Here is a 15,236-nt window from a genome sequence, read left to right as displayed (position 1 = left end):
AAACGGTGCCACAGATTTTAGGATCCCTAGTGATACAAACAGGAATGCCATTTAACAAACTTTAAAATCAGGTCCTAATATAAGCAGACATATTACTGAATGGTTTATATGAAAAATGGACTAAAAATAATAATAGTATTTCTTATCAGAAGTACTAGAACTCACTTATAAGTGCTATAAATGCTTCCCTGTATGCAGAATACATGCAGCTAACCTTACACGACAAGATGGTTGTATACGGTAATTTTTAAGTAATGTATTTTGGAGGTTCAAGCACTCAAAAAATTACTAAATGCTAGAATTATACTTGTAAATGTGATTTTAATTCTGCCTTCTTACATGTGGGAATTAACTTTCATTGATGTCAAGGGGCTGCAGTTTCATTCACAGCCTTTATTTATCAAATACTTCTCTGCAGTACAGAAATAAATTTTCATATAGGCTAAGGTAATTTCATTTGTACAGAGGTATTCAGGACCACAGTTTAGCTCATCGTATAAGATATAGCAAGACAAGTGAACCTACAGAATGCCAAAGAAGTGTCAGAAAATTAATAGAAAAAACGTATTGCAAAGTTCTAAAGGGAATGTAAAAAATATTGTTTGTTACTTTTAACTAAACTTCTAAAGAATTTTCAAAAGACCATCTAAAGGCAATTCTGAAAGGCAAAATTAACTCCAGATTTCCATTCTTCTTTGTGAAGAAGCAGCAGAACTCTTGAAAGGTTAGAAAAAAACGTGTAATAAAAATACCTGTTCTTTCCCAAACTCAGCTCTGAAAAAAACACATGCCATTTTTCCTTAACATTTCTATCAGAAATACCCTGAGAAGTAAGAACACTGCCTTAGCAGTTATCCATAAAGACATCAGGATAATTTAGCAGGGAGGCAACTGTAATGCATCATGGGAGATGCAGTCCAGGCTACCAGTCCTGTTTGCTAAGAATAATGAAAACATGCAGAACCCCAAATCCATGTCCCATTAGGCATCCACACAGCTGTGGAAGACAGGTGAATCTCAAATCAGACAGAGGCGAATCTTTCTCATCAGTTTGTTAATCCAAAATACTCTACAGATAACTGCTATTTTATCAACAAGTTGATAATTTAATTTTCCAGGTGGACTGTTGAAAAGTGGAAACTAGTATTTCCATTAAATCACATGCATTATTATTAACAGTCTTTATCCTAGTTTCAAATTTATATTCTATTAAAACCAGATAAAGTTAAAAGACTTATCTGTAATTTATACTGCTGGAAGATCAGAACCAGGTACTGCATTCTACCATAGATAATATGCCTCTGTACAAATGTAATGTATGCACATGTACATATTTTTAATCCATTAATGAATTCAAATTTTTATGATCTTGTCCTATCAATACCTGCCTTATAATGGAGCTCAATAGTTATGATGTCAAAGGTTCTATAGATACAAAATACATCTTTTCAATTCACTGTCTCTTTAATTTTAAAATCCAATTTGAAACCATAGGACATTAGTTATTATAAAGTTATGCATTAAAATGTTTTGTTTAAAACACATGTAAATAAAACTAAAGTCTCTAGAATCTTTAAGGGCCAAAATTATGAGGAATGGGGTTTTCTCATTATATTACTTAGTGTTTTATTTACTAACAGAAACACGTTAATTTTTTACTGAGAAAAGAAAGAAAAATTATAATACCCTATCAGCTATGCACCTGTATACAATCCATAAAGATGTAGACAGAAGCTTACAAAATTCTTTGATGATTTTCTAAGATAAGTTAATATTAGCAAGATATATTAAAAAAGAACTCAGTTCTGTTCATTCAAGCCTGTCCTGGAATCATGCAAGTTACATTAGTAAACACATATTACATCAGAAAAAGCACTGCTTTATGGCTTTGTTTAATTAAAATGGAAAATAAAAAAGTGGGGCAGGATAACTTTATACCAGATTAAAGAATTGCTGAGGATCCTTTCTATACTTTGAGAATTGCAGATGAAACTAACATTTCAAAAATGTTCTGTGATATAATTAATTTTACTAACTCTGGAATAATTTTGAGAATCTGCTATTAATGAATATTAAATTAAACCCTTAACCCTCAACTTAATTGACGTAATCTCTCTCTGCAAAGTCATAACATGAAGCCTGCAGATCACAGAGAGCATTTTCTGTAAAAACATAAAGTAAGGATAGGATATTCCAAAAATAGCAACTAGTCCAATGCTGTAAGTCCATCAAGGAGGAGAACAGTTTATAAAAAGTCTTCCCTCATAAATTCTTTTGCTAGCTATAGTAGCTGTAATAAATGAAGGGTTCCTGTAAAATGCCCAAGGCCACGCTTTGGTTAAGAGCTAACCAAATGATAACCTATATCATCTTTGAAAGGAGATAGATACACTTTTTCTTTATGGAGATGAGACCTGAGAGCAAGGGTTTTGTTGTAGGACAAAAAGGAGTTGCATTTTATCTTAAGCGGACTATTCATTGACAAAAGAGCACTACTTAGACAAAGAAGTAACCATAGAGAACAGACAGCATACTTGTAAGGAAACTGCAATTAGAATGTATTGTTGTTGCATCCTACCTTGTACACAATGATAGGAATATCAATGACAATATAGATAAGGTCTCCTAGTGCCAGACTGGCTATCAGTGCATTCGGGCCATTCCTCATACACTTGTTCTGGTAAATGATCCTCAGCAGAGTTGCATTCCCAACCATTCCAACGATGAAAATAGCACAAGATACCACCGTGTTAATGTATTTAAAAGTTTCAGCAATCTTAGTCTGCTGGGAGCATTTGACAGTTTGGTTGGACACCAGGGGCTGTCTGGTGGTGAGGAGTATGCTGGATTCGATCCCTGAGAAAGTGGAAAAGTAGTTTCCCAAGTCACTCCGATTGGCAGCATATCTGTCAGAGCTGTCACTGAGGACAAATCCTGCAACCAGCAGCAGCAAGCAAACTCTTAAACACGAGGCTTCCATCCTGAAGTCCCCAAAGAGGAAATTCAGTGAGACAGGGTTTTTTCAGTATTTCAGTGAGATACCTCTCAATTCTTCACCTGCAGGGAGAAACGATAAGCAAAAACAAAAAAGAAGAAAGAAACACAGAATCAATATGACAGGTAGACTAACACACCCTGTTTCTCACTTAGGAAGGGTATTTGAATGTACAGTCTCTACAGCACATATGTATAAATACCTGTTTAGAATCACTGTGCTACTCTGAAATCTAGATTACCCACATTAACTGTCTGACAAAAGGCAAACACACAAAAAAATTCCATAAGTAATTGATGGCTTATACAAATGAGATCCCACAAAACCCTGTTAGTTTGAGACAGAATTTGTGTATGAACAGGAAAAATACGGTAGATGAAGTTCTGTTTTAAAATATAGTCTTGCAAGAAAAGTAAACCAGCAGAGAGAGGCTTTGGAGACTGCTTAATGATATTTTAGCTAAAATAAAAGGTTATTTTTTTTTCTTTGAAAAAGGGAACAGCACTGCATTAATAATTAAAGGTAGTAAATTTATTAATTTCCTGAATATTTTTTATATATCACAACAATGAGGCTTTATATTACCTTTCTCGGACTTCCTAATCCAGATGCAAAGTCCCTCAATATTAGGAGGAAGACTTTTATAGTCTCAGGGCAGACCTCTGGCCAGGAAAAGCCCTTCAAACTTGATGTGTCGTTTGGTTCCTGAATGTCATTGCAAGTCATGTTCAGTACTTATCCACGGTGAAGCCAATTATAAAAATTTAAGCTCTTTTAAAGATAAAAACTACTTAGGTTAGTATTCTAAGCAACAACTTGTGACATTTCCAGATAGGAAAGGAAGCATCATAGCATTCTGTCCCAGTAAGTATGACTGCCTATGTGTAACCACCAGAGCTGGCTCCCTGCCACGGGGGGTATGGATACTACACCTCCAGTGAAACCAAGGAGGCCATTCAAGTTCATTTCCTTGAAGCCTCAGTTAATTTACGATAAAGATTTCTTTACATGGCTCATATCTGCAAAACAAGACTAAGTGCTCTGCAGTGCTGCCAAAAGAAGAGTAGAAAGTAAAGTATTTATAACTTTCTGATTTCTAGAGACTCACATGAAGGATTTGGGAGGATCCTTTTAAATAAATTAATCCTAATTTCATTCCCTATGGGGCTGTTAAGTCAGAAATTTACCAGAGAAAGAATGTGGGAGACAATTTACTGATAGGACTTCTGGAGGCAGCCACAGTATAAATATTTACTACTATTACCCTCTTCTGTTGTGTGTGGTCTGTAGAAGTGTGTGTGTGCCTATACACAGCAGCAAAGGCAATGTTAACCTGAGTATTCCTCTCTGGCGTGTAGAGTGCTATCCCTCACAGATCAGGGATCCACGTTTACAGTCTTTTATATTGGTATATTTGAGATGAGGATCTGACCAACCATGAGCTCCTATGCACTCAATTTTAAAGTTTCATATACTAAATAGTAAATCCTTCTTTATTAAATGCTGGTTACTACTGTATCTCAGGGCAGTTAGCAACAGTTTGCATGATGTAAATGCTTTCGCTTTAGGTTTCTAAATCACATCAGAAACAACAGAAGTATTTGACTGTAACTCTTTTCAGGCAAGTATGAGTACTTTTATTACTTACTATGACTATGTTTCCCCAATTTACAAATGGAAAAACTGAATCACTAATGATTTAAATTACTTTCCCAAGTTCATACTTGCTCAAGTAAATGTGATACAGCTATGAACAGAACCCACAGCCCTATTCTTTAGTGATTATATTAGTATCCTCCTTATTTAATGATGTTGTCTTGTGAAAAGTTGATATATCTATCATATGAACACGGTGGTAGCATGGCAATCAGGCAGCCAGCATGCAAAGCTAGGAACAAAATTGCCAATTACCATCTCTTCCCTCTCCCAGAAGAAACATTTCATTATGAGGGAAAACTAGAAAAATTCTAATATAATGATTTCAAAGGGTATTTTCTTACAGGTTCTGGACAGTCCTTCATTCCTCTGTGCGTATTTTCAAAGTATGTACATTGTTACAGAATAGAACATGTTTGCTGCCTCATATAAGTAACATACTAGCATCCGTAATAACTTTTTGTAATAACATAATCTAGTATTCTTCTTCACGTGTAATCTGAATAGCTGGAGCGTAGGAGGTGGTTGTGTTAATCTGGAGGGCACATGCATGTGCTGTGCCTCTGCCCCTGCAGCACCGCAGAAGGAGCCACAGATGCGGAGAACAAAACTCCTAACTTGCCTGGGCTATCACGCCCTAAAAATTCCCGTGCCGAGATTCACAAGGAGGGACCATACTACTGGAAATGAAATTGTTCGAAGTATTAAAGACGAGCTAAAACGTTAACAGTGGTTAATCTGCCCAAAAGGGAGCTGAGATGTCAACCGGAGCAAATAAACTTCACCAGGGCTGAACGCAATACTGCCGACAAGACGAATTTCTCTCGGTCGTCTCCGGCTGCAGCACGGACAGCGAGCGCGCTTTGCTCTTGGGGTATTTGCCGTGTATTTCTTCCTCTAACACGAAAGAAAACATCCTCTGCTTGTAACACTAGCAAAAGATCAATTCCAACGGGCGCTTGGCAAATCATTAGTCCTACCTCCCCTGCAGCCTATACAGAGCATCCGACAAGGTCTGTGTATTGTTAAACTTTATTTAATAGCCGATATCCCAAGCTGCCTTGTGCCTGTCTCTTGTTCTCTCTCTCTCTCCCTCCCTCCCTCCCTCTCTCTCCCCCCCACCCGCGCACACACACACACACACACACACAGGGTGCACTGCCGTCGCCTAATCGTTATCGGGAGCGTTATCGAGAAGTGCTGAAAGCGTCCCGCGGCTGTGGGCCGGGCTCTCCCCGGGAACGGGCAGGGGCTCCGGCCCGGCTCCGCCGGCAGCGGACCCCGCACTCACCCCCGCCGTGCCGCCGCCTCCTCCGCCGGGCTCCGGCTCCGGCTCCGGCTCATGCTGGGGCTGCCGCCGCGGCTGCTGAGAATTGCCTCCGAGTGGCTTTTCCTGGGATAGTCTTACCAGATCCTCCCGCCTGCCTCTGACTGGGTGGGATTGCAAATCTCCACCTCCCCTCAAGCAGTAAAAGAAAGAGACGGACTGCAGAAGTCAGAGCGTCCCCTCTTTTCTGCCCCCTCCCCCAATTAAAACAAACCTCCAGCCCAAACTGAGCCCCTGCCAACGTTAAACACAAAGGCTGCCTCCCGGGCACAGGGGAACACTGAGCTCTTTAACCGTTTCCTCGCCGAAATTGAGCTGAACTACTTTGCTGGACTCGTCTAAGCAGCAGCCTTGGGAATCCACTACTGCAGCTGCCTGCTGATAGCACATAGGGGTCTCAGGCTGGGTGTCTGCTCGAACCAGAGGACGTAGGAGCCCTGAGCAGAGCAGGGGAAGAAAAAAACATCTCCTCATGAAATATACAGCTTTTGCTTTGCTTCTTCCCCGGGTTTGGCCAGGATTGTAATATGGTTCCAAGACAATCAGTAAAACTCGATGTGTAAGAGCTTAAGAAATGCTGGATCTGAAAACAGTGACTGCTCCTGGGTGAAAATTGCTGTGGTCCATCCAGGACACACCTTGCTAATAATACCTCTTAGTTTTCAAGACCAAAAATGCATTTGCAAAGATAATAAAAGTGTAACATTTTCTGGCATTCCTGTGTTTCCTAATAATGTTCTGTCAAGGGAGTGGTACAAAACAACTTGCACAGAAAAAGTGGGAAGTTCTCTTATAGCTAACCTTTTCTCATGATGAAAAAATACCAGGGTATCATAGGCAGCAGCTTGTACTGGAAACAGTTTCAAAATCCCTTCATGCTAGCAAGTTCAAGAAATGTTGAGTCCCTTGTTGAATCATTTCAGGATCCTCATTTCATGGCAAGTTTCCGTCTGGCCGTACCACAGAAGTTATTTTCTAAACACATATGGGTTTCTTTTAAATACAAAAAGGCAGTCTTCCTAAATATGATATAAAAATACGTGGTCCTAAAAGAATAAAAACAGACTGAAAAGAACAATAGAAAATGTGATGCTAGTGGCCTGCAGAATTAAAATATCTGGCACTAAATTATGTAAGAAATTGCTTTGAACTTTATGAGTTTTGCATAGTTAAAAGAATGTTTCTGTAGACATTATTTTAAATCATCTCATAAATCTTGAACAGGAAAAACCAGCATCTGGATCGACTGGAATAGCAATACTTTATTTCTTCTAGAAAATCATCTCAGTTAAATGATGTGTCAAAACACACGATCTTTGAAGGAACATTAGTGTTCAGGCTGAGAATCACAAGAAGCCTACAGTTTGCAAATCAGGTAGAAAAGTTTAATTCAAAATCTCAAGTTGCCCTGAAGTTGAATAAATGCTGATAAGCCACTAAATTGTCCATATATTAGTAAAAGTTATTTTAAATTCTTTACAATTTGGTCATAGATGATGTGCCTTGTCAAGAATCATCTGTATCATAACGTGTTGGAAAAACTATTGAAGAGCTAGAAAGGGTGTACTTAAAGATCATGCGCACTTTATGGAGTGCTTTATCAAATGCAATTCTTAAATCTCTTATATGTTCTCTAAATGTTCTTAACACCCTATTCCTTTCCTAGGACCATTTGACCTTTGTGTCTAAACAACTAGAGTTGTTAAAAAAAAAAATGAAATTTATATTTCTGATCTCATTCAAACACACGTTTGACCTTCCAATTCCTAATTACATTAATTTGGAAGGTTTACATCATATATTCAGACACTGCCATGCATAACTGTGTTTACTATTAAATGAAATAATCAAATTTACTAATGCCGTTAAAGATCTATTTCAAAATAAGAAAAAAGAGAGCTCTTTATTACCACTGTGAATGCTTCTATTATTGCCAACCCACATAAGTAGTATTAATTATTAGAAATTACTGAATTGCTCAGTTCTGTGTTCTTTGTTATGATGATTGTTGTTTGTTTATTAGTTGGATATTTGTTCTGTCTTTAATCTTCAGGTGTCTAAAACTGAGTTGAATTCTCGTCTTAAACTAAGTTAAATTCAAAAGTTATATTTAATTGTTCCTGCTAGGTTTTTTTTACTGTGTTCAGGAAAGTAACATGGAAAAGGAAGTTATGTATGAATTATCCAAAAACTGCAGTTGCAAATGCAGTTGACCTCAGCTACTAAGAAAAGTGATAAAATACAGTTCTTTACACCAAGATATTTTCAGTTACTAGAGATGCTTTCACCATCATTGTAGGACTGCTCTCCCGTGCGTGCATTCTGTTATGGAAAAGTTCTTGACCAAGGACTCTCTCTTCCAGATTCACCACAGTGAAAGTGTTTCCTCTGACCTCTTCTGTTTTGTGTCTTCAGCAAACTACTTAGCTTGTCTTGCACAACTTCAAAGATTCAGAGTAAGGGTAATATATTAGTCTCATTACAAAATAACCCATTATACTTCAGTTTTAAGGATACCTGTGTTTTACAGCTGGAGTCATGCATCAAGAAGACTCTCAACTTTTTTAAAGCTATTAATTTTCCTGAAGCCTTCAGGTATTAGAAAGAAATACTTTAATGCAAGTGTCATTAGCGTAATGAAACTAAAGCTACAATGCCTTTTATACAGCTACCTCAGAGGCAATAAAAGAGGATCTTTAGTTATGTTTGGAGGAGTTAATTTTATTTGATTGAAATGAATGCTTAGCAAGTGTATTACCTGTTAAGCCACTCATCCTCTCAGATTTGGATGAAATAGGAACATATGTTCATCGGCTCATGGAGTCCTAAATTGCGTTCCCGGGATTCAAAAGACCAAAATCAAACCCAGAGATTGTCTATAATTGGCATTTTCATAAGCAGTCATTTGATGTGTTTATAATCTGTAGCATTTTCAGAAAATCAGAAGAGTTATTAATAGCAAAGTATGTAAATATCTAATAATTTTGCTTTCTTCCACTTGATTTCCGTTATAATTTTTTTTCCCTCAAGAAACAATACAAAATATTATGTTAGGAGCCACTTGGATAATTTGGAAAAATGAACCTAGATACTTTGGTTAAAATACTGGATAACTGTTTCAGTTTGAATTCAATAAGTAGACCTGGTGAATAATTTTGCTTTGTATTTTTTAGATAAAAAGGAACTCAGAAAATCCAAAACTTTTCACAGAAACATGCTAATTTGAAAAATATTTGGTCGGCAGGTTTCTCAACTTTTACTAACCCTGGCTCAGTCAGAAGTTGCACCTCATTAAAAAAAAAAAAAAAAAAAAAAGAAGAATCCAAACCATAGACAGTGTTTCTGTCTTGGGTAGGTTTTCTGTTCTTCTACAAGAGATGCACTTATGCAGCGGCTTTAGAATAATTCAGTTAAAAAGAGTACCTACCAGAAAATGTAAATTCATTTAAACTCAGGGCCCATTATTTCCAGTGACCATTGAACTATTTAGTTGCTTCTATCACATAACATTTCTGTTTCCCAGAAGCTGCTTTATTTAAATTGTATCTCTAGTAATGGCGTATCTGTAACTCTCTTTATGTGCTCAGCACAAATAAATCCTCTTTCTGGCAAGAGTATCTTGCTCCTCCCTCCCTTATTCCTCTCTCCTTTCCTCCTTCCATCTCTTTTTTCCCCCTTTTCTGCCCCTCTCCTTTGTTTCCTTCATGCTGCTAGAAATTTTTGGCAATTTATAATATGAATTTATAGTTCAAAGAAAATTATAGGGAGAATACTTTTATATTAGTTTATTCTAAGAATTGGAAAGGTATTTGTATTGGAACCACTGAAATACTGCTGCCCTTGGACTACGGGAAGTTGAAACCTGAAGCTGTGATGGAATCAAAAGGGAAAAAAGATTGAAGTTTAAAGGACAAAATAGATCACGGTGCCAAACAATTAACATAGGAACAACTGCAGGAGCTATTGCATCCCAAATGGGAATACTAGTCAGGAACAGTGGATTAAGTGTATATAAATTTTGCAGAATCATGATAGAAAAGTTTTAGTAAGAAGCGAGGTTGCTGGACCTTTAGTGTGCAGATTGGAGTAGTAGTAACATGTATCGTTAATTCCCTTCAATTACTGAGCATTTTAGTTGCTTCTGGGGAGCATTTTTCTACTGTGTTGAATGCAATAGACTAAGAACATTTCAGGAAAGATTTACTGGGAGAGGAAATGTTGTTGGTCTCCATTTCCATAGATGGAAACCCTAATTTTCAAGCTCTTGTTCCATAGAACCTGATGGGAATGCACCCGTGAGTGCTGAGGGAGTTGGCCAATGTCATTGCGAGGCTACTCATGAAAAGGCTACTCATGGAAAAGGAGTTGGCAGAGAAGGACCTGGATTTCCTGGTGGACAACAAGTTGCCCATGAGCCAGCGATGTGCCCTCGCAGCAAAGGAAGCCAATGGGATCTGCAGCTGCATTAAGCGGAGTATTACCAGCAGGTCGAGGGAGGTGAACCTACACCTCTACTCAGCACTGAGGAGACACTTCTGGAAGGCTGTGTCAGGACAGACATGGACCTACTGGAGTGAGTCGAGCAAGGGGCTACAGAGAAGATTAAGGGACTGGAGCATCTGTCATATGAGTGGAGGCTGAGAGAGCTGGGACTGTTCAGCCTCGAGAAGAGAATGCGCAGGCAAGATCTTATCAGTGTGTATAAATATCTGGTGGAAGGCAGTAAAGAAGACAGAGCTAGACTCTTCTTAGTGGTGCTCAGTGACAGAACAGGAGGCAACGGGCACAAACTGAAATACCAGAAATTCAGTTTAAACATAGGAAAAAACATTTTCACTACAAAGAGGATCAAACAGTGGAACAGGTTGCCCAGAGAAGTTGCAGACTCTCCATCCCTGGAGATATTCAAAACCCAACGGGACACAGTGCTGAGCAACCTGCTCTAGGTGACCCTGCTCTGAGCAGGGAGGTGGACTAGATGATTTCCAAAGGTCCCTTCCAATCTCAGCGGCTTGGCAATTCTGTGACTCTGTGATTCAGATGAAACTTCTATTATGTCAAGAGCATTTTGACTTGAGCTTTAGAATTATAGTGTTCGAAACACTTTGAGTTATACAGTTTCTATTGGAAAATGATGTGGTATTGAATTGAGCATGAACTACACTAAAAAGATTACTTGTAAATTAATATTCTGTGGCAAGCTGGATATTGTCCAAAAGAATTATGTGTGATGTTTATTGAAAAATTTAGCAAAGAGTGCATTTTTTAAACGTTAGCTCTATAAAGAAATTATTATTTTTCTTCTTCTCTTCCGAGGCCAAGACAGCAAAGCGATTCACTGTAAAGAGCATTTGGGGATCTTGAGCTGTTCTCATTCTTCATCCCCATTGTTTCAGGCAACCCTGAAACTAGCTAAGGGACTTCAAGGAACCTGCTCCAAAAAGACCAGCCTTTAATGGTAATAGATAAAAAATTTTTACATAAACTCCTAAATATGCAGTAAAAATGTATGCATAAAGAACAATGAAAGAAAGATGTGTCACAGAAGATGCCTGTTACATAATCGTGCAATGAGTGAAATTATGCAATGAGTGGTTATATGCATACTAAAGAAAAAATGGAAGAAGAAAGAGCAGATACAAAGACAAATTAAAATTTGATTTAAAGAACACTAAGAGGAAGAGAATATATTAGATTAGAAAATCTTTCATAATTTGCCTTAGTTCACAAAAGTTAAGTTTCAGTCTGCATTTGCAGATGGGAGCCTGTGCAGAACACACGTTCCGTGATAGAGGAATGCTGCTCTGCTGCCAGATGCTTCTTTTATCATCTTAAGCACTAATAAAATTATCTAGATAAGATAGTGAGATATTAGAATGCCATTTTATCTTAATCTAAATAAGGTTAAAATTATTTCTATTGGCTACTCTGCAGTGAAGCTGTTTTTCATGGAAAACCCTGACTCATCTCACCTACTTCTAATGTTTCTAAGTTATATAATTTTTTGTTAGCCTGACTAAAGCTAAGTTGAAATAAGCTGCTTGTACATTTACTTTGATACAGTGAACTCCCATTCTTATGTTATTCAATGTCTAATGATTAACATATACTATTCCATATATTATCTTACCATAAGTGATACATGTAGGCCTATTTACAGACTTATCATTAAGTGATAGATCTACAAACCTCTGCATGTTTTTATAGATGTAAAAAAATGAATGCTCTGCAACTCAATTTTAGGATAAAGACTTTTCAAACGATCAAGGTTTCTGGAAAAGGTTGCAGCATTCCTTTCTGCTATTCTTTACTGGAAACCAAAGCACACATTTAGGTAGCTAGGATAACATTAAGACTGTAAATAGAAAAATCTAGGGTTTTAATACATGAGAAAGAAGGAACAGACAGCACTTTAGATTTTGGTGATAAAACTCTTCCAACCATCCAAGAATGAACCTTCTACTTTTATGTTTATGCATGTGGAGTATTCTGTTTGTTTTAACAGTACAGCTGGCTCTATTCCATGTTTAGAGGGGGTGGGTTATGATATGATTGGAGTCATGGGTATAGGATTGGTATGATGTGCTGTCACGTGTTGTCACGGCCTTCATATGAGGCAAATGAGCACCTAAATTGTGATACTTATAACTGATAAAAGGAGACAGCAATAGTTTTTGTTAAGCAAGTTACCTTTATTACCTTGCTGTGACATGGACTTCCATTGCAATGGCTTTCACCCTCCTTTATGTATATGAGAAAAACCAAGCATGAACGTTATTATGTCAAGAGACAAATGAAAGTCCTTACGCTAAAGCCTCATGTTAGTTCCTTGCAGTTGGTACCTAAATACATGTTTTGTGGGTTTTTTTTTTTTTACTTCATCATTCAGTAAAGAAATATCAGTAATCTCATGAAAAAAATCCAGGATAAAGTCATATTAAACATTTTTACTAGACCAAATCCAGCATTTTCTGCATGACTGATATAAAACTACCATAATCCAGGAACTTCTTGGCAGTCATATGCAGATCCACAATGAATAATAACATATTGATGTTAAGGACCTATTTTGAAATCCTGCGTTTTGATGGGAGGCATAATTCAGAATTATATTTTGGGTGTTTTCCATAAAAATACCATAGATCCATTCAAAAGAATCCAGTCTTACAAAAATCTTTCTTACAGTGAAAGTACCACGGGACCCATTTTATCATTGGAAATTGTTCTGTGTTTCTTGAAGTTAGACACTATATGGAAGAGAAGTGTTTTTGCAGTTGTGTTAATACAATTCAGTGATACTAAGTTACAGAATTGTCAAGAAATCTGAACTTGTCTTGAGGATTCAGAGGGTTGGGAGCCAACTAACCTTGGCTCCTTTCATTCCTCTTCCATCCCAGCTTGTTCATAGAGAGCTTTATCTCTTTTACTGTATTCTTTCTAATGAGAACTACTCATATCTTCCGCATACGCCTGATAGGCATCGAATGCTGACAACAGTGTTCATCAGCCATCTTCCTTCTACTGATCCTTGTCCTACCCGCTGTTGCTGATCTACTGTAGTTTCTCACACAGTTGGTAGTGTGCCCATTCCTTCACACACTAAACACTAAATGGATTAATTTTGCTGGTTTACCCTTAATCCCACTCACGGTGCTGGGGTTGGTGTGATGAGGACAGACAGACAAGCAAACGGGGAGAATGTCAAGCCTGTGGCTGGCAAGGCCCCTGCCTTGCTGTTTGTGGTATCCCCCTTGGCTGCTGGCTCCCCAGCTCTGAGGGACTGCTGGAAAGAAAACAGGGAGTGGTTCCATGTGGCTTAGTCTAAGTATCCTAGACAAAAGACCCACCTCAGTTCTGCTATCTTTGGGCAGAAATATTTCTTTCTGTGGTGATAGCAATCTCACTTTGCCTTATAAAATAACATGAAACCGAGCTGATTTCTATGTGGCAAGCCACTGTGAATTAACCTATGTCCTCTCAAATAAAGGGAAATTATGGAAAGATAAATTAATAATGCTGTTAAAAATATACAGGCATGTTAATACCATGTGTGCATTATTTCCTTTCATTTTTATTCTTGTCACAGTTAGTACTTTCAGATTTTTCAGAATGTGAAATGAAAATGAATGAGAGAGATTTTTGCCAGTCTCCCTTTCCTGTCTGATATTCCACTACAGTTATAAGGACTTTCATTTTATAATATTGGATTTTTGTCATGTTAAAATCCAGTGTAAGAAGAACATAAATAACATACAGAAGGAAGTCCTACAACAAGTCCTTTGTATCAAGCTGTAACACAAGACTATTCTGTTCATATAGATAAAAAAATTAAAATTTGAGACCTATGCAATTCCTGGGCACAGTAGGGTAAATAATGATATTAGCTCTCTGTGATAACTCTTATGAATATAGTCAGAAGCAAACTATTGTTAGTAATTAAATAAAATCATGTACTTTAGGTAACAAGAGCCAGTATAGATCAGTTTTAAAGTTTTTAACTACTACTTATCCTAGTCACAAACCTTCATCAACTCCTAATTGATTTAATGTGCTATTCAATTTAACTATTCAGGAAGTAGGTTAAAAAATACAACCAATAAATGCATGCAAATATAAGTTTATGTACTCTTTGAACTAGTGAGTTTATAATTTGCATCATACTTTCCAAGGGAAGAACATCTGGAAAAACACTTTCCACTTCCTTATGGATGTAAAACTCATATTTTCTAATCTATAAGTAAATGATATAATGCTAAATCTTAACTAGGTCAGATTTAAGACGGTGGGAATGTAATGTTCTCTTTTGCATGATGAAAGCTCTGTAGTTATTTAGAATAGTGTACTATGAATATACTAAAACCCATGCACATTATTGTGAAACAGATGCTGAAAACATACATATCAATATTGTGATCAAATATTATTTAATTCAGACCCACTGAAATCAAAGATATGTTGTGGGACTCTTACAACACTGTTGGAATCAGATTCTCAGCTGGCATAAGTGAGTGTAAATCTCTTGATGGAAATGGAAACACATTTATTTGTATTGTCAGGGAGTGATCACAAATGCTTTAATTCTTTCCAACTCTCATTAACGTACTTTCTAGGGAACCACACCATCATGTACCTATATCTAAAAATATATCTGAAACTGGACAGTTGCTGCAATTTTCTGCAAAAGCTGTTTCTACTTGTTAAGAATTTTGATCAATTTTCATAATTTCTTTTAGTACTTCCTGGCTTTTTTATGATTAT

At 37.2% G+C, this 15,236-nt stretch overlaps 1 protein-coding gene across 1 annotated transcript in view; it reads right to left on the bottom strand.

Moving 5' to 3' along the window:
• Positions 1–6,184, bottom strand: part of EDNRA (endothelin receptor type A) — a 34,857-nt gene extending 28,673 nt beyond the window's left edge. Inside the window, exons 1-2 of the mRNA XM_052772073.1 lie at positions 5,943–6,184; positions 2,579–3,057 (exon numbers count right to left, since the gene is read on the bottom strand). Coding sequence (XP_052628033.1) covers positions 2,579–2,980 — 402 coding nt within the window. The 5' untranslated portion in view covers positions 2,981–3,057; positions 5,943–6,184. The remainder of the gene's footprint in view (positions 1–2,578; positions 3,058–5,942) is intronic.
• Between the last annotated feature and the right edge of the window lie 9,052 nt (positions 6,185–15,236).

The sequence above is a fragment of the Harpia harpyja genome, chromosome 2 (genome assembly GCF_026419915.1).
Source record: "Harpia harpyja isolate bHarHar1 chromosome 2, bHarHar1 primary haplotype, whole genome shotgun sequence".
NCBI classification, from domain to species: domain Eukaryota; kingdom Metazoa; phylum Chordata; class Aves; order Accipitriformes; family Accipitridae; genus Harpia; species Harpia harpyja.
The sequence above is the reverse complement of the archived record's forward strand: the minus strand, read 5'-3'. Positions and strand labels throughout refer to the sequence as shown.